This window comes from Trachurus trachurus (genome assembly GCF_905171665.1).
Source record: "Trachurus trachurus genome assembly, chromosome: 14".
NCBI lineage: Eukaryota > Metazoa > Chordata > Actinopteri > Carangiformes > Carangidae > Trachurus > Trachurus trachurus.
In genome coordinates, this window is record NC_139903.1 from 5,063,575 (window position 1) to 5,082,997 (window position 19,423).

At 44.8% G+C, this 19,423-nt stretch overlaps 1 protein-coding gene across 1 annotated transcript in view; it reads right to left on the reverse strand.

Moving 5' to 3' along the window:
- Positions 1 to 19,423, reverse strand: part of jade2 (jade family PHD finger 2) — a 193,530-nt gene that overhangs the window by 118,856 nt on the left and 55,251 nt on the right. Inside the window, exon 4 of the mRNA XM_083987249.1 lies at positions 12,153 to 12,310. Coding sequence (XP_083843375.1) covers positions 12,153 to 12,310 — 158 coding nt within the window. The remainder of the gene's footprint in view (positions 1 to 12,152; positions 12,311 to 19,423) is intronic.

Genomic DNA, 19,423 nt, shown 5'->3' on the forward strand with positions numbered 1-19,423 from the left:
TTGTGACAGTTATTCAAATTGACACACAAATAAATAAATAAATAAAATGGAGCAGTGGAAAAAAGAAGAGAGAAGGGAAACGCCATGATCTATATCTATATGTTCTATCTTCTCCTCTTTCTGCCTCTGTTTATCAAACACACATGCACACACACACACAAGTCAAGTGAAACTGGCAGATGGTAGACTGGTAAAAGGCGGACGACGTGGTCCAGATGTTACTGAACCCACAGTGCAGAAGGCAAAGGGCTTTGATCTGCCATACAAGAGGAACTACTGCTGCTGGATGGAGAGGAGAGGAGAGGAGGAGGAGAGGAGAGGAGAGGAGAGGAGAGGAGAGGAGAGGAGAGGAGAGGAGAGGAGAGGAGAGGAGAGGAGAGGAGAGGAGAGGAGAGGAGAGGAGGAGGAGAGGAATAGGAGAGGAGAGGAGAGGAGAGGAGAGGAGAGGAGAGGAGAGGAGAGGAGAGGAGAGGAGAGGAGAGGAGAGGAGAGGAGAGGAGAGGAGAGGAGAGGAAGAGGAAGAGGAGAGGAGAGGAGGAGGAGATGGTGCTTTAAGAGGAGGAGGAATGGATGTGTGTGTTTGTATGAGAGAATGAGTGTTAGTGTAGCAGAACAAGAACAGAGGTGGATGATATTCCCATGTGAGATGTATCAGTGTTTCCGAGAAAATACCCGAGGGACACGTCCCATGTGTCGCACGCACTCGCACACACACACACACACGCACACACACATTCAGAAACACGGATACATAAACCGTGCATCCATGAATGCAGGCGCCTATACACAGTCTAGACTCCCACACATGGCTCTTGGGTTTACTCACATGACATCCATGTGGGGAACAAAGACACATGCATGCACACACACAGAAACACACACACACACACACACAAAATCAACCCACACTGAGCCTGAGGGCAGCCTGCAGTAAACACCAACAGCCACACACGCCACACATGCTGGGTTGTGAACTGAGGAATTGCTTTAATACACACACATACACACACACAACGGGTTTTCTCCCAATGTAATTTAGGAAAGCTGCACTCATTTATCAACTGAGTCCACTTCTTCTCTTCATACTTTTCCCCTTACAAGCATCAGCTCCTTATTGCCTTTTTGGTCAAGTTCCCAAATTAGTTTTTTTTTTCTTTTTCTTTTTTCTCTCTCTCTTCTCCTCAATGGCACTTAATAACTGCACCCTGGTTAAATACGGGTTAAATAAATCAAAACCTGCGAACTGAATCTCTGGGTGGGGAACGCAGAGTGGAAACATGAAAACACATTTCAGTTTTGGCAGGCAGCTCAGCCACCTCCAACACACACACGCACACACATACACACACAGACAGATCTCAGCAGGTTAAAACCTTTTGTTTGGAGCAGAAATGTTTAGATTCTCGACGCAGGAGTCCGCGCTCTGCAGTCGGTCTTTGCCCGCGAGCCTCCAGAGGTGAATGGGTTTTAGCTGGAGCCTGACTCACCCTCTGGAACCAGAAAACCGGCTCGTTTCTGTGGCCAAAGCACAGTCACTGTGGTCAGAGAGTCAGAGAGTCAGCCTGTCAGCAGCAGCAGCAGGCAGGCATGCAGGCAAACAGTCATCCAGTCAGCCTGCAGGGCTCTGACTTCTCTGTCTTCTTCTACCGAGGTCAGCCAACTAGTCGGTAAGCCCGGCCCAGTCAGCCAGCCAGTCAGTCAGTCAATAGAGTCGGGCAGCTGACCTAAAAAATGTGGTCAAAGATGAACCGCTCGTACAGTCATTGTTGCTTTCTGGTTGGATGCGGGCCAGGAGCACAAGAGGGAAGTTCACTCAGACTGCCAGATGTCACTTTAGCGAACCAGTCAGCCAGTCAGTCCAATCAGTCAGGAAACAAAGCAGCATGGCCTCCGTGTGATTAATAAAGCGCCCGGTGACCCAACCGCATTCTGTAGCGATGAGAGGGCAGAGAGGATTTTCTTCCTATTTTCATTCAACCGCCCATTGACCTCCGTACCCATCCACTCAATCAGTCATTCTGGGAGACGGCCGCTCTGCCCAGGCAAGTCGACAAGCGAGCCACCCAGGCAAGCGGTCGCTGCGGTTGTTCAGCCGGTCGGGCAGGAAGCCTGAAATGTGGTCGCCGACAGCCCCACTGACCCAGTCAAGTGGTGAAGAAGAGGTAGAAAAATCTGCGCTGCGCTGAAATTTCACAGAGGCTGCACCTCCATGCAGTTTTTTTGGCATGAAGTCAAAGGAAGATGGTAATCAGACGCATCAGCAGAGGCGTCCTCACAAGTACTCACATTCTGTACTTATGTAGAAGTACAGATTCAACTCCTTTAGTCAAGTAAAAGTAAGAAAGTACAGGCTCTGAAATGGACTTAAATGAAATGTAAGTAAAAGTAAAAAGGAAGAATGAATTTTTGCCATCAATGATACCAAAACACAGCACGGACGGTTCAGAAGCAATTTGGAACGAATTCAAAGCATTTAAAGGGCCAGTGTGTAATAATTGTCAAGGTTTTACCCCCATTTTACACACTGGACCTTTAATAAACAAAGTGTTTTCACACAGGCAGCGTTCAGGTCGGCCCAGCTCAACTGTGGTGCAACCAAAACGGCCACGCAGGGTGATGTCGGTCCGGCTTCAGTCGAACTTGATCCGCTCCAACTGCCTGATGTCTCTATCGTTAGCGTTACTTCTTAGCGTTACAAGTTTACAATCGAGAGTCAACATGTAAACATGTCATGGAAACACCTTGCTCTGCCAGTGGTGTGGCATTTGGACCGGAGTGAAAACAAACACGAACCGTACGGGCTGAAAAATGCGTCAGTCTTTCTCGCAATCTCACCCCTGGTCGCCACTCGGGGGAGAATACGTCAGTCCGACCGCCCATTTCTCCGACTACCCATTAATCCAACTTATTCTAGAGGGTTATGGTTATGTTTATGTGACCGATGTTGTTGGTTCGGACTTGCCCTATAGGCGAGGATCGAACCCGGATCTCCCGCACCGCAGGCGACGAATCTATGCTAACCGTTTCACCAAGAGGTTGACAACCGCTTGACAGGCGGGTTAGCACGTCTTTTATGGGTGAGTGAGTTTACTTCCAGTACCGCTAACCGCCACACTACCATCGCTTCACCTTACTGGTCCCTCGTGACTGTGGCACACCCGCGGACCTCCGTTACACTTCGGGGTTAAGTTTAGGGTTACTTAAGTTGGAGAAAGGGAAAGTCGGACAGACACCATGCGCCCGTCACTTGTGGATGTTGAAAAAGTAAAGAACATGTTGTCAAATGTAGGGAGTAAAAGTAAAAAGTCGTGAGAAAAAAAAAAGGACTCAAGTAAAGTACAGATACCTGAAAAATCTACTTAAATACAGCAACAAAGTATTTGTACTTTGTTACTTCCCACCTCTGTGTATCAGAGGGAGAGCTGATCGGTCGGCCAGCCGCTCAACCACTCAGTCTCAGTAAAGTATGTCTCAGTGAGAACAGCTAGAGAGAGAGAGAGAGAGAGAGAGAGAGAGAGACATAGCCAGTGACTTAGTGAACTCATCCAGAAATCACAATGTATGATTATGTTCCTGTATTTGCCATTATGGTTCGCCTCCCGCCTCTGTGGGTTTATTAACTCGCCTTCCCCCGGGACACAGATCAAAAGCTATTTCTCACTATAATATGTTATTAGTTTTGTCACGGGGACCCACCAGATACAGATGGCAGGGGCCCAGTTTGGCTCCGCAGCCCCACACTTTAAGAAATACACTTCTCATATTCGCTCGCTCCCCCTCCTCACCCCCCATCCTGCCAAAAGCAACCAAATCAGCCTGTGGTCAGAAATACACCCGCTGACCCTTCATAGCAATGTGGTGATGAGTTAATGCGGGTGAACTTGGCTTTCTGGTCGTAACCTCCGACCGCCCGTCAGCGGGTCAGAGAGCCGTTCATCCTAAGTCTGCGCTGGAGTTACCGCGACCCATTAGCTCATCTCCTCATCCGTCCAGTAAACAGCCAATTAATCTATTGAACCAGTCTGGCTGCCACTCCAATCGTTAAAAAAAAAAATCCTTTTTGTCCTAATGAACTCATTGAGACTGTAGGTTCATCAATCAGTCAGTGAAAAATCCCCTGTAGTCAGACATGTAGAGCAGAGCCAGGTCTGATCCCACCACCGCTGCTGCTGCTGCTTTTAAAAAAAAGCTAAAGTTGCTCACAACAAATGTTGATTTGATTTAGTTGCTCTCTGTTTACGGCGCTCTGAGGGAAGTTGATAGTGATAAATGACAATGATTCATGTTCCCAGTTGCAGCTGCGGCGGCTGTAGTTAGTGCGGTTCCTTCAACGAGACGTTCGTTAATTAATCCGTGCGCTGAAAACTTTTCCACTCATCCGGTCTGTTCGGTCTGCGCGCCATCGTCCCAGAGAGCGGCACCTCGGCACATCGCCATCACATGTACTATACACTGTGTGTGCAAACCAGCCTGTGAAGCGTTCATTCATTCATCCATCTAACTGCCGCCATTTATCTGGAACCACAGTGACTAAAACTACCAACAAACATGAGTAGTGTGTGTGTGTGTGTGTGTGTGTGGAAGCGATTAGTCCGCGTGCACCCGCTGACCCAGGACACGACGAGGCCGGTGATGCTGCTCTTAGTCATCTTATTATCTGATGATCTGAGGAGTTGTTTTGGAAAGATCAGAGGGTATGTTGGGTGAATTTCCAGATGTTGTTGTGGACATACTGGTACATACAAACACAAGCACACACACACACACACACACACACACACACACATGTGCACATATACAGTTGTGCAGCCATAAAAGTGAACATTCACAGGAGGACTTGGTGACCGGCGCTGCAGCTGGCCGGGGTTCAGTTCCTGTGGGGCTTTTCAGTCGACGAGCCGCCGCTCGTTTTCCCTCCCTCCCTCCTGCCCCCGCCGCCCTGCTCTCCTTTTGTCTTACACATGTCACTGATGTACTTGCATCAGTGCTTTTGTCGTGACCTTTAACAGGCTATTTGTCTTCATCAGATACACTGAGAGGGAAAAACTAATGTCATGTCATTTAAACGGGGTGTGTCGAACTTCTTTCTTTTCTTTTTTTTTTTCCCTTTCCAGACAGAGACAGGATTACTGATTTTGTGAATCTGGCCAAGTAATAAAATAACTTGGAGGTACACTTGCCAAAAAATTCCAGTGTCACAGAACCAGGAAAAAGGAGATTATGTTACTGATGTTTAAGTTCATAAAACTACAGAACAATTTTGCAAAGCAGTAAATATGAGAGGCCACATTTCCCTGTAGAGAAGCAGATCCAAGTGTCCATTTGTTTCACTATCGTTCTAGTTCAATCTGATTTTAATGATTTTGCAATTATTCTGCTGTTTGCCCAATATGACGACTTCAACTGGTTAAAGCAGATATCAGTGGAATGTTTTTGTTAATATAAGTCCTAAATAGTCCTATTTTCCGTCAGCAATCACTTACATGAAGTATTTCAGCCTAAACACGAGTCTCTCCGTCACTCTGCTCTGCTGTAACCCGAGGAGAAAATTTTCCTTGTGGGATACAAGTGTTATCCAATGAGGAGAGAGAACGGCATGAAGGGCTGTGTGTGCAGCCAAGGGATGCGCGTGAATGTGGTGACGTAGCACGAGGACCAATTGATGCCTGACAAGGGCGGGGGCTGCTAACTCATGGTGCGTTCAAAGAAACTCGTACTTTGTGTTTTTCCTTCCTGTGAAGTCATACCAGTTCGATCTGGTACGAGTTCACGGGTCGGAAGTTACGAGTGGCCATTATAGGGAACTTTCACAGACAACAGGATGGTAAAAACACGAGCTACGGGTTACCTGGAACGCTACCAAGTCGTAGTTGTGACTTGAAGCTGTAACTTACGGTTTCAAAAGCCTGCCTTGAACGCAGCATTAGCCGAAACGGCCGTGAAGCTGATATCTGCTTTAACATGCTTTCACATATTGGATGTTTAAACAGGCTTTGAAATGAGTTTTCACAGCTGATCTTTATCAGATCCTTTTAAAACATGTCCTTTAACTTCTTGATTTCAGTGCCTGTCTTCAATAATGGACACCATAATAACCACTAGGTGTTATGAAGTTGTAAAAATGTGTCACTCGATTCAACTAGAGATCTTTCATTGGGTCCAGGTTGAACTGTTTGAAGTGATGAAGTGCTGCATCAGCGTTGTTCCCTCTCTCTCCACGGGAGTCCAGCTGTGGCGTAAACTGTGTTTCTGAGCTACAAAATCCAGAAGGACAGTTTGTTTTAGGTCACGGCTGTGGATTGACTCATCTCCACACAGATACTGAAAATAATCCTCAATGTAACCGCACAAATACACCAATTAACTAAAACATGGCTTCCTGTGTCCCATGATTTCAATGAATGAAGTGAAAACAATTCAGAATCAGATCCGAGGCCTCGTGAGTTGATGAATACTGGGCGGTAACCTCTGGCCAGTGCCTACAGCAGCAAAACTCTCCTTGTTAACTTCATTACAGAAGTGTTAAAATGCTTATTGTGCATGTATATGAGCCTACTGGGTCTCTAAAGATCTGCAGGACCTGGTCAGTTAAAATTAACCAGGGTCAAATGGCTTTGAGCCACGACGCTGCTGGAACCAGCTCCCAATGGAGATGAAATCTGCCTTGAACCATAACCGGCTTTAAAAAGAGGCTAAACGCTGCTTTACTCTGCTCCCTTCATTTAATCTGTTAATGCACTGTAATGAGATATTATCTATTTTATAATTAGGTTTTTATACTGTTTTCTTATTGTGCTATTTAACTCTATTTTTATGCTTCTTTTATTTCGCTTGAGATGCTTCTTTTTTTTTCTGTAAAGCATATCAAATGACCTCCATGTACTGTATGATGATGTGCTATACAAACACTTTTGCCTCGGTTTTACTAGAGGAATTAAACTCTTAGGACCTTTGAAATTCCTCCTCTACACCTGCCTGAGCTGCCTCCAGCAGCCGTGACAGAGTATCCAGCTATTTGTCCTTCTCTCATCCATCTCTCTATCCATCTTCCTGCCCTCCGGCTCTCTTCAATCCATTATCTGTGTGTGTGTGCGTGAGACAGTCGCTGAGTTATTAGTGGGCGATTAGCCTTCTGACCCACTGCTGCACTGTCTGTCCCAGTGAAAGGGCGCCGGTTTGTGCGTCCTTTTGTGCGCACGTGTTTCCATCCATGTGCATGAACAGATGCATTTGTATATATAAACAGAAGCCGACCTGTTTAATTAGTAACGACCCGTGTTTTTACATGCTGTATTATGTTCCATAGCAAACCATCTATTCAAATCCTGTCGGCTGCCACTTCCCTCTGTACCTGCACTTGAATGCAAAGCTTGACATTCGCACTTCCCTTCTCTGAAACTCTATTCCAGCTCAATCACTTTTACTGGGAAATGTCTGCTGCAATTATTATCTTTTTTTTTTTTTTTTTTTTTTTTTTTGGTCCAGTTTGAATCAGCCAAGTGCCGAGCTCTCACATAAAAAAAATGTCAACAAATTACTGAATGTTTTTTCAGCAGCGCTCAGCTTGAACTGACAACTCTGTTAACGAAATAATGTGTTCAGTATTTTGCAGCTGTCAGATTGTCATAACACAGCCAGGCTAATCTTTCACTAGTGTTTGATGGGAGTTTGTTATAGATTTGCTGTGCATGTATACCTGCGGATACACACATCTGCAGGTGGCATCTTCCAAACTATACAGCCATGCTGAAGTAAAAATAGGTCAAGACAAAGCATCTATGTGTCTGTAGGCTAATGATGAAACAAACCAAACCAGTTTCTCTTATCATGAGCAGCAGTTTCCTTTCTCCTTCTTTATTAGGCCTCGTTGGCCTCAGTTTGCACTTGTTGCCTGACGTTTTTCATGGCATCCATCCGCGCCAGTCTCACCCAGGTTTTGCATATGATCACAACTGCCGGAAGCTCGACTGCAGATACTCCATCACAGGAGACATATAGTCCTGTGACTGTCTCATTGAGATTTACATCTCACAGTTTACACAGACTCTTGAGATAACTTCCAACATCGCACGTCTGTAGAACCGATCTACTGCCGCCGAGCAGCGGAGTGATGATCGAGAAAAGTGCACTTCTTTTCTAACTGCACAATCAATCTATTTGTCTTTGCAAGTACATGCATGCAGGAGTCTCTCCATGTGACACTTCCCCCTGTGGCCGCAGCTTTACACGCCATTCAGAAAGCCAGCGTGCTTTAGCCAAACCACAAACAACCGGTTCACATTCACCGACCGGGCCACCAGTCCGAGGGGGGAAAAAATGAAGCAATAAATAAAATAACCACTATCTCATTTCTTTCATTTAGTGAAAAGGCACAGATCTTCTCATGTGTATGTGTAATTATTTCCCCCTCTCTCTCTCTCTCTCTCTCTCTCTCTCTCTCTCTCTCTCCGGCTCGGCGTTGTCACAGGGGACTGAGGCTGTCGAGTCGCTGCCAAAGCCCCATTCACTGTCTGCACATAGCCAGTGTTACGCAATGGCTAATTACTTCCACTCGCCCCAACAAAACCATGGAGAGAGTAAGAGGGAGAGAGAGGGAGAGAGAAAGGAACAGAGGAGGGGGGGGGGAGAGAGTGATAAAATAAAATAGACAGAGGGGAGGAGAGAGAGAGAGAGAGCCAGACAGGAGGACAAGCAAGAGGAAAGGAGAAAAATTATAAAAGCAGACAACAGAACGATAGGATGAGGATAAAGGAAGGAGGATGAGGAGGATGAATGGAGGGGAGGAAGAAAGTAAAGGACAGACAGAACGAAGGAGAGATAAAGACCATCCTCCTCCTCCTCCTCCTCCTCCTCCTCCTCCTCCTCCTCCTCCTCCTCCTCCTCCTCCTCCTCCTCCTCCTCTCCCTGCGTCTCCTCTGCTATGTTTTGGTAAAAAGAGGCACAAAGAAAACAACATCAAACCATAATGACCTCTCCACCGGCCGCCAAAACAGTTTTACCGAAAATCACGCCGCAGCGGCCAAATATGGTCCAGAGAGAGAGAGAGAGAGAGAGAGAGAAGGGGAGAGAGAGAGAAAGAGGCAAATGTGGAAGAGGAGTGTTGTCAAAGCCAGACGGGGCCCGCAGCCCTTTTCCTCTCCAACAATTTTTAGAGATGATGTCATTATTCATAAAAAAAAAATAGAAAAAGAAAAATGTGTCTGCGCCTCTGGCTCGACTAGAGCGAGGGGGAAGAGGGAAAGGTGGGAGTCTGAGGAGGGGAGGCAAAGAGAGAGAGAGAGAGAGATGTAGAGATTAAGACGTTGAAAAGAGAGAGTTAGAGGGCGACAAAAATAGTTAATAGAAACCGGAAAAGAAACAGGACATAAATAGAAAGAGAGAGGGGGAAAAAAAAAAAAACCCAACCGCGGCTCAAACTCGTGCTTCTTCTCAGTTCTTTAACAAAAGAAATAACCAGATTAAAAAGCAGGGAGGAGCGGTGGAGGAGGAGGAGGAGGAGGAGGAGGAGGGAGGGCTGGTGTTGCCGTCCGGCCGAGGCAGGTGAAGCTTTTCCCTCGTTCCCAGTTTGCTTTTACATTCCACAACTCAAACCACATTTCCTACTGTGCCAATAAAGAGAAATAATGAGTCAAACTGGAGTCCTGCGACCATCACTCCAAGTTAAGTGTGAATGAAAAGATTTATTTTGATTCCCTGCAACTGCAGCTGCACTGAAAGTTGAATCAGTTTCAGCTCTTGGAGGATTATCCCACCACCTCTTCTTTTTCTTTTTCTTCTCTGCTCGACAACATGTTTACATCAGATATCCAAACAAAAACTGATCAAATCGAATAGGCTACTCGTTTTTTTTCCCAAGACTTTCCACAATTTCCTCTGAAAAGACATCACTTTCTGTGCGGGGATAAGGTTTCCTAACTCTGATTCTGCCCGACCACAGAGGCTCAAACTCCGCTGGTGATTTCAGTCCAAACAAATCAAGAGAGGAAGAGAAAAAAAAAGAAGAGAGAGAGAGAGAGAGAGAGGCAAAGAGAAGGAAAGATAACAGACGAGGAAAAGAAAGATGAACACGCGGCTGTGACAGACTCTGACAGAGACCATCAGCTCGGTCACACTCACGTTTACCGTCCTCTCCTTTATCTCATCTGTTCCCTTCCCTTCACTCCATTTCAACATCACTGTATATCACTTCATCACTCTGTCCCGTGTAAGATAATAGATAAGCCTCCGTTCATCCATCCATCTCTCTATCTATCTATCTATCCTTCCTGAATCCTTCCCCATCTTCGCCGTTTCTCCTCCTCCTCCTCCCGACCTGCTCATCCATCTCTCCGCTGCTCAGTCTGTTTGTGTGTGAACGTGTCAGACATGTGCGTCGACTGAGATATGATCCTATTAGACAATGTAAACAGTGAGGCTGACACATTTATCCTTTCAATCTCAGACTCATATAAAGGACACACATTTCTTTTTCTTTTCCTTTTTTTTTCTTTTTGCACTTTCATTTCTATTATTTATTACCTTTGTTCTTCTGCCCTCATTAAGACTCAGAGGAACTCCATCTTTCATTTCTTGTTTTTCTATTTTGGAAACTCAATTTCTCGCCTCCACTCTGGGTTGTTTTTATGCAGGGCGCTGTTCGCTCGCCAGTCAGAGGCGGCTTCGGGTGTCCTGGTTTTCTTCATCAGATATGACATTGCATATGGCAGCACTTCATTATTTGATTAACGGTTTGCATACAGTAGTTTGTTTGAAGCATTTATTGTTTGTCAGTGGATCTGCCGGGAGTCACCACACAACTCCTGTTTGCTACTGTTACTGTTATGATCCTCAAACATTTATTTTAACATTTTTAAGGACTAAGTGGACTTTTTATTTATTAATTTTTTTTAAATAGTGAAGTTTCACTGACAAAATGCCTCAAAAAACTACAAAACTACATTTATTTGAACTTGAATTTTCATTTCTGCTCCTTTTTTTTCTTTTTTTGCAGAAGGTAAGAACAGAAAACATCAGACAGAATCTTACATCGCTGGATAATTTATCTGCCTGTCACATAAAATGCATGTTTGTATGTTCACGTGTGTGTGTGTGCGCGTGTGTGCATGTGTGTGTGTGTGGCCTCCCAGTATGACATGTCTGTCTAACAGGCATTACCAGGCAGTCTGAGCATTTTCATTAGTTCCTAGAACGCCAAACAAACCACATGGGTATGTGAAGCAGCTGCAGTAGTAGCCTACTAGAGAGCCACAACAACCTACTGGTGTGTGTGTGTGTGTGTGTGAGAAAGAGAGAGGGGGAAGGAGAGAAAGGGAGAGAGAGATAGCGCAGACTAATCTATGAGACTATGAGAGTGAATATAAGTGGGTCGAAGTGCACGCCTGCACACATCTGCCCACCAGCTTGATCCTGTGTCTCTGCATGTTCCACTGCCTGCATGCACATCCAAACCTGCTCCCATGTGTGTGTGTGTGTGTGTGTGTGCAGTTTTCTGTATGTAGTTGTGTGCATGTACTGTAAAGCTTCCCAGTGTAGTTGCATACAGTTTAATTACATAAAAGTGTTTCCACACTTTCTGCGCTGCGTTCCAGTCTCTGTTCCTAAATGTTCCTGAGTGCCTCACAGCTCAGAGATTTGCTGGATAATCTCAGTTAAGACTTTTCGGTCCTTCTGTGTTCTCATCGGCGTGTTCGCTACGTCGCGTTTATCGAAATGACTTCCGTCGATTTTCCTCTCCGAGGCTTCATCCTCGTTGCACCAGAGTCAAACATTTCAAAACTTTTTCCACTGAGCATTAGGCAGATTTCCAAAACAACTATTAGTCACAGCAAACAAATGTTCAAATCTCATAACTCACAGATCTTTTCTTTTTTTTGGCGATGGGAACTCTGCCAGTGTCTGTGTGTTTATGGTGATGACATAATGTCTGTGTGTGTGTGTGTGTGTGTGTGTGTGTGACGGCCACAGGCTGCACCGGTGCTGAGTCGACTTATAGAGGACAAAGTGGGAGAAGGAAAATCACCTGAGGTCATCGACTCAGGATGAAACTCTGGCTCTGGTGTGTGTGTGTGTGTGTGTGTGTGTGTGTGTGTGTGTGTGTGTGTGTGTGTGTGTGTGTGTGTGTGTGTGTGTGTGTGCGTTAGTGTGTGTCCTACCTGACCACGGGCTCTGGTATGGCCTCCAGGTTGGCCGGGACCTGGACTCCCTTCTCCCACTCCTGTCTCCAGTGGTCTGAGAGCACGTAGAAGTCGTCGGGGCCGAGCTGGGCCGAGTCCGGCAGCTTCATGGCCGTGATGAAGTCGGTGCGGAACACCTGCAGAGACAGAGAGGAGGTCAGAGGGTCAGAACTACGGCTGTAAATCTGCCCCATACATCAGATTCAAGTTTCTAATGCGTCTTACGTCTCCCTCCCCGAGAACAAAACTCTTGTGGTCCCCCTACCTGTGGAATGTGTCAAAATGTCAATATGTTCTTCATTGCCATAGTCGCCTTGTAGTCTTTTTGTGTTGTCTACATTATTATGTGTAATGTGTACTGTTATTGAACTGTTTTTATGTTTATGGGACTCCGGACGGAAATTGGCACCTTGCTATAATCTGGCACATTTACATGTTTTTGTCCATTAATGTGCACTGTCCCATTCAAATAAACAAATAAACCAAAGTAAAGTAAGTAAATATTCAAATTATATTCAAGTTTATAATGTTTTAGTTTTTTTGTTTGTTTTTTAGCTCATTAGGTAGCCTATATACACCTATGTCCCACGTCGACTAAAGGGAATTCCAACCAAATCTGTTATGTAACATTTGCAACACACTGAAGTTTTACCAACTGAATATAAAACTTTAAGAGAAATCTAAATATTGTAAGTACTGGTGATCACAGTTGATCCGTGATCCGTTCCGATCGCTCTCCACGGATCGGCACGCTAGTGGTCCGCGGATCGATCGCTAAAAAAAGAAAAAAGGTAGGCCACAGTAGGCCACCGCCCCGGCTGAATAAACAGATAATTCAAAAAACTCAGTTCAGAATTTAAAGCTGCAGCGCTACGTCTCGTACAACAATAGAATTGTTTGTTTTATCAACATGTTTACTCCCCTGAACGTTGCAATGTTAATTTGCGTCGCTGCAGAAGGCACACACGCTGAACCGCCTCAACGTTCAGATAATATCGTGATACGGGAGGTCACGTAGGACAGGTGGTGTGTCCTCCTAGAACAGGTGAGAGAAGGACGGATTTGGAGGAGGAGCTGGGACAGGCCTTGTTGCCATGACGCTGTGATGTAATCGTCCTCTGAAGGATGCAGATGCTGAACTGAGACGCAGCTCCTGTAACAGGTGTTTTTGACTGTTGTCATCTGTCAACTGTCGATACTTCAGCATTTTTTACATCAGAGCACGATGGGGATTCTGCACGGTCAAAGTCTCACTTCAGATAATCGTTTCCTCTCTTTTCAAGAGGAGACGTGCACGGACAGATGTTTTGCCATTTAATATAAATAAATAAAAGGGAGCGGTTGTTGCCGCTGTGTCATTATTGATACTCTGCATCACAGACCAGTACCAGGCATCAATACAAACTTCAAGGGAACGACATGGAGAAGCTGACAGGAAGATCACGCCTAAAGAAACCTTCTTTGTCTAAAATAAAAACCTCAAACTAAAATAAAAAGGAGAAGCTGAGTGTCAGGTGATCCAACACCAGCATCCGTCACTATCGCTGCTTCACATGATGCTGCTTCCTTGACTCCTCCTTCCTCGCCTCCTTTCCTCGGTCACTCCCATGAAGCCAAATGAGGAACCACCTACTGACTCATGAAGAGTGTGTGTGTGTGTGTGTGTGTGTGTGTGTGTGTGTGTGTGTGTGTGTGTGTGTGTGTGTGTGTAGGACGACTCTATGAAAACAAGACGAGGGGTGTGTGTGTCACCTGAGGGAGAGGGTGTATTCATGCAGACACAATCGTTCTCCAACATTACATGAACACACTCACACACACACACGCACACACACACACACACAGGGTGTTCTGACATGTTCTATCAGGGACCTGAAGCAAAGATTTTATCAGTATAGTCAAGGACATCGGCCAAGAACACACAAACACACACACATAAACACACAAACACACAAACTCACAAAGGAAAACACACACACACACACACACACACACACACACACACACACACTGGTGCCAAATCAACCGTATGACTTCATCCTACATTTTATCATTACTTTCTAAGCCTCATGCTTATCCCTGCTTTATTAGCTCCTCTCCTCCGTCCTACTCCCTCGCTCCCCCTCCTCCTCTCCATTAACCTCTCCGTCCTCTCTCTCTCTCTCTCCACCTCCTCCCACTCCTCCACATTTTTATTTTGTTTTTGTATTTTTTGACCCAGGACACACGGGGAGCAGCAGAGGTGTTGAGGTAAGAGAGCTCACCGGTCGGAGGTGAAGGAGAGGGCAGGTGGATTCATTAAATCAGTGTGTTTTTAGAAGACGAGGCGCAGGAAGGAGAGAGTGACATGAAGTAAACTGTCCAAGGTAAAGTAGAAGGGAGGGAAAAGATGAATTATATATAAAAGAGGAAGAGAGAGAGATGGAAAAAACATTTTTTAAATTAGTCTTTATAAGATTTTCTTTATCAAGAAAGGATGATTTCAGTGGAAAGCAAAATGAAGGACATGTACAATTCATGCCTGTGTATTTGTGTGTGTGTCTGTGTGCATGTGTGTTTGTGTGTTTGTGTGTGTGACAGTCTACTATATGAAAAGGCCATATGTAAAAGGCAGCATCCTTGCTTCTGCTGCTTGGCTGCCTGCACCGTCTGCCAGCCAGCACAAATAAATAATGCAATGGAGCAAGTGGACGTGTGTGTGTGTGTGTGTGTGTGTGTGTGTGTGTGTGTGTGTGTGTGTTTCTGTGTGTGTGTGTGTGTGTGTGTGTGTACAACTGCAGGGATGTGTTTAAGTGTGTGTCTGTTTATGAACAACGTGGTGTGAATGTCCATGTGCATGGTCAAGTTTTGCCCATGTGTGTTTCTGTGTGTGGGAAAGCAACTGTGTGTTTTACTGCATGTGTGTGTGTGTGCGCCTCAGTGCTTCAGTGTGTGTGTGTGTGTGTGTGTGTGTGTGTGTGTGTGTGTGTGTGTGTGTGTGTGTGTGTGTGTGTGTGTGTGTGTGTGTGTGTGTGTGTGTGTGTGTGTGTGTGTGTGTGTGCTCTAGACAGTGAGCCAAGGCCATGATGAATCTTGTCTTCCCCTTCAGCAATACGAGAGGAGGAGAGACAGAGACGGAGGGTGATCCACTCCTCCTTAATCTCCCTCTCTCTCTCTCTCTCTCTCTCTTTTCTCCTCGTCAACCCACTTTCTCTCACTTTTCCGTCACACTCCTCCTCAGCAGTTGGGGAGAGAGTGAGAGGAAGAGGAGGAGGAGGAGGAGGAGGAGGAGGAGGAGGAGGAGGAGGAGGAGGAGGAGGAGGAGGGAAAGGAGGCGAGGGGAGGTTAAAGGGGAAAAAAAGAGAAGAGAAAATGAGGAGAGAAGAAGGGATGGTGAAGGAGGAGGAGAGGAGAGTATATCAGTTTTATGACTGTGTGTTTGTACAGGAACGACTGCAGCTAATTAATGTCTAGGAAACACTATTACAAGCTCCTGCAGTTTTATGTTCTGCCGTTTTCTCCCTCCACCTCATCTCCATCCCTCCATCCTCTCTTCCACTGCTCACTCTCTATGTCTTTTTTCTTTTTTTTTTTACTGTGTGTGTGACAGACAGTTTTTGTGATGGATGGCTGGCAGACAGATGGAAACGGAGAATTATGGAAAGATGACAACACCAGGTAGATGGTTGGGAAGAAGGAAGGAAGGGAAGGAGGGAAGGAGGGAGGGAGGGACAGGTGGGTGGGAGTTCGACGTCGAGGAAACTTTTACAGAAAAACGCAAATGAGGTGAGTTGGAAAATCCATCGAGCAGGAAAACGGAGAAGTTGAGGAGCTGATCAGATTTGAGTCACTTGTTTATCGTCCACTGAGTCGGGTCAAGTCGACTGTATTTCATGCAAAGACGGAAAAAAAACAAAGAAAAAAGCTCTCGGCTGTTTTTTTTTGTTTTGTTTTGTTTTTATAACAGAACAACTAATGAAGAGTTATGTGTGAGTGACAGCGCCGTGTCGTGTCTGGCTCACTGTGCTGCTGGACGATGGCTGTTTGTGCTTCGGGCTCGGAGCAGCAGCAGCAGCAGCCGTGGAAACTCTTTGCAGTAATTACCCCCCCCCCCCCCCCCCAAAAAAAAGAAGAAAGAAAAAAAGAAAAAATGCATTTCTCTCTCTCCATTTATCACATGATTTATTTATCACTGCAAAGATTTTCCACATCGATCAAACCTAATAACTTTGTTCTGAGGACATCTGATTGAATTTGGCCATTTCCACCCATGCTCTCCAAATCTGATGAATCACAATTCACAAAATGAACATATTGAGTGGATGCCTGACTCCTACAGAGAGAGAGAGAGAGAGAGAGAGAGATCATACAGTAAATTTCCGACAGTCAGTCAGAAAATCCCCTTTAGCGTGCAATTAATTCATACTGTATGTCATCAGCGTGGTGCGTCGTGTTCAGCTGCTTCTGGCCATGTTCACTCAGTCGCTCATCAGCTCTGTTTACACGTATCTTTTTCTTATTTTTCTGCTGTAACGCGGTGAAAATACCTAATTATCCCCCCACCCAAAAAAAAAAAAAAAAACCTCTGCAGTGAGGTTGGCTGAAAGGCAAATCACTTAATTTACTCTTTCTACAATTATCTGCACACCAGAGACACACCGGCAACATCTGCCGCTCTCCTCTCTCTGCAGCCTGTGAGCTCTGCATCGTTCATTTGGGGGGGGGTGGGGTGGGGGGATTCCTGATAGTCAGATAATAACTTTTCTTTTTTAATTTAATTTAAATCCCAATCATGATTCAGCATCACCAATCAAATGATGTGCGTGTCTGTCTGTCTGCAGAGATCCTGAGCTGCCTCGCTGCTCCAGATGTGACAGGCTGTCATGCTATAAATGTCACGCTCATTTGCATTTCAATAACTCAAGTTTATTTATTTATTTTATTTATCTTTTTCCCTCCGTCATCAGGTCGGTTTGCATCGCGAGCCGCCGAGTGATCAATGACCTCTCACTGAGACTGAATAGATGAGACTCAGCTGCTGCACAGAAACTCTGCTTCAGCATTAATGTGATAATACACACACACACACACACTAAGGGAAAGTGTTGCAAACACAGTCACACACACTTGGAACACTAAGAGACACGCAAGCAGCCGTGGTCAAACAAACAGAACCAATCACACACACACACACAGTCCTCTGGCCAGTCAGTCAGTCAGTCAGTAGATCAGTATGCTGCTGTGTTGAGTTATGGGCTGAATGCACGCAGGGCTCTCATTAAGTCCAATCTAGATCTGGACCGATGACATGAACAGGGGCTGTGGGGTGTGTACTATATGTGTGTGTGTGTGTGTGTGTGTGAGTGTGTGTGTGCAGTGGCGGCGGGGGGGGCTGCCAGCCTGACAGGCATTAATGATCACACTCAGAAACACAGTTGTACTTAGGAGAGCAGTGTGTTTACCAAGTCCTGTCTGATAACTGATCACGGCTCTATCGCTGAGTCTTACACCAACTTACACACTCACACACACACAGAGAGAGAGAACCACTGCACTGCTGACAATATGTACTGTTACTTTAGATTTAATGAACACACACACACACACACACACACACTGGTACTGTAACTGCTGATGCTCCACTGATGCTGCAGATGAGTTAGTGACCCGTCCGAGCTCAGAGTCATAATTAAAGTGGACGTCTGTGCTTAGTTTGAAGCTGCTGCTGCTGACAGTCCACAAACAGCTGCACAGCACAGGATGGATGCTTTTAAAATTCATCATTTTCATTTTTGCTCAACTGTTTTGCACGTGGGCCTGAAAAAGTCTCAGGTTCGTCATGTTTCAGACTTTCTGCATTCACTGAGGAAAGTGAAAGAAGTTCCCATGTGACATTTGGAAAAAAAATAAAGAGCTTAATGTAACATTGGTATGAAGAATCTAATTATTAATTCAACATTCATCAATTCTGGATTGTAAATTCAAAAATTAATTGACTTGGGTGATTAATAGATGCTACTAACAATAATAGGACGTAGTGTTATATAGTACTTTTCTAATCAAAGGTATGTGATGAAAAACATTGTAACAGTAAATATCAGAATAAACTCCATGAGTTTCAAGAGTTGAACAGGGTATATACAGGAATCTTGAAGTTAATTCTAATACCTTTTTAAGACTTTTTCAAGACCTTCTCAATATTTTTTAATACCTCACCGCCACTTCAAGCGGCTCTCTACCCAAGCCGAATTTCTTCCATGGGAGACAAATAAAGTTGACTTTGACTTTGAACCATTTACATCATGACACTTTTAACTTAACAGTTTTAGTTTGTGATAAAGACTATATACCACTATGATACAACAGAATTCAAAATAGGCTGGGATAATAAATCAAAGGCAAAGTTTATAAAAAAAATTTAAAAAAACATTGCTCCACTCTCAAAAAACAATCTTCTTTTCTGTTTTATGTACCAGTTCATCTTTGTTTTTTAATGAAATTAATAAATTCACACACTTTTACAATGTTTTTTATGACCCAAACTCTTGGACAGCTAATTCAGAAAAAATACCTTCAAAATTTAAGACTTTATAAAGTTGTGAAAAGACTTTTTAATACTTTTTAAGGGTCTTAATTTTCCCACAATTGATTTATCACGCTTTAATACTTTTCAAGACCCCGCGGATACCCTGTTGAAGATAACTAACATATTTCTATTGTCCACAATTCATTACTTAACACGACAAATACGCTACAAATACAAAAACTGCAACTAACACAACTGCTGTGACTTCTGACATGTCCACTGCTCCACAAGTACAAATAGTATATATACAGCATAAATGAGTTATAGGCTTAAAGAAGAATAAACTGCCGACAAAATCAGTGACTGTTTTGGGATTTGAACCTGCAGCTTAAAACAGGACGAGGTGACAGAGTGAGGTGAACTCCCACCAGCTCTGATTGTGCTGTTTGTTTCTCCGCTGTGTGAGTCGGTCGGAGGATCGACTCGTATCTCCGACCATCTGCAGAGCGACGATAGATTAACTCTGTCTATTTCTGCCTGAGCCCAACAACACAACACAACACAACACAACACAACACAACACTGAGGATGATGCTGAAAGCTGACAATTCAAACCCGGAAATGGATTTAACCTTAAAATAAACAATCCAACAGTGCACACACACGAACACACACGTGTACAGGCCTCCACACATTGACACAGGTGCACACTCAGCCTCTCAGCTGCCTTGTTATTATGGTGTGG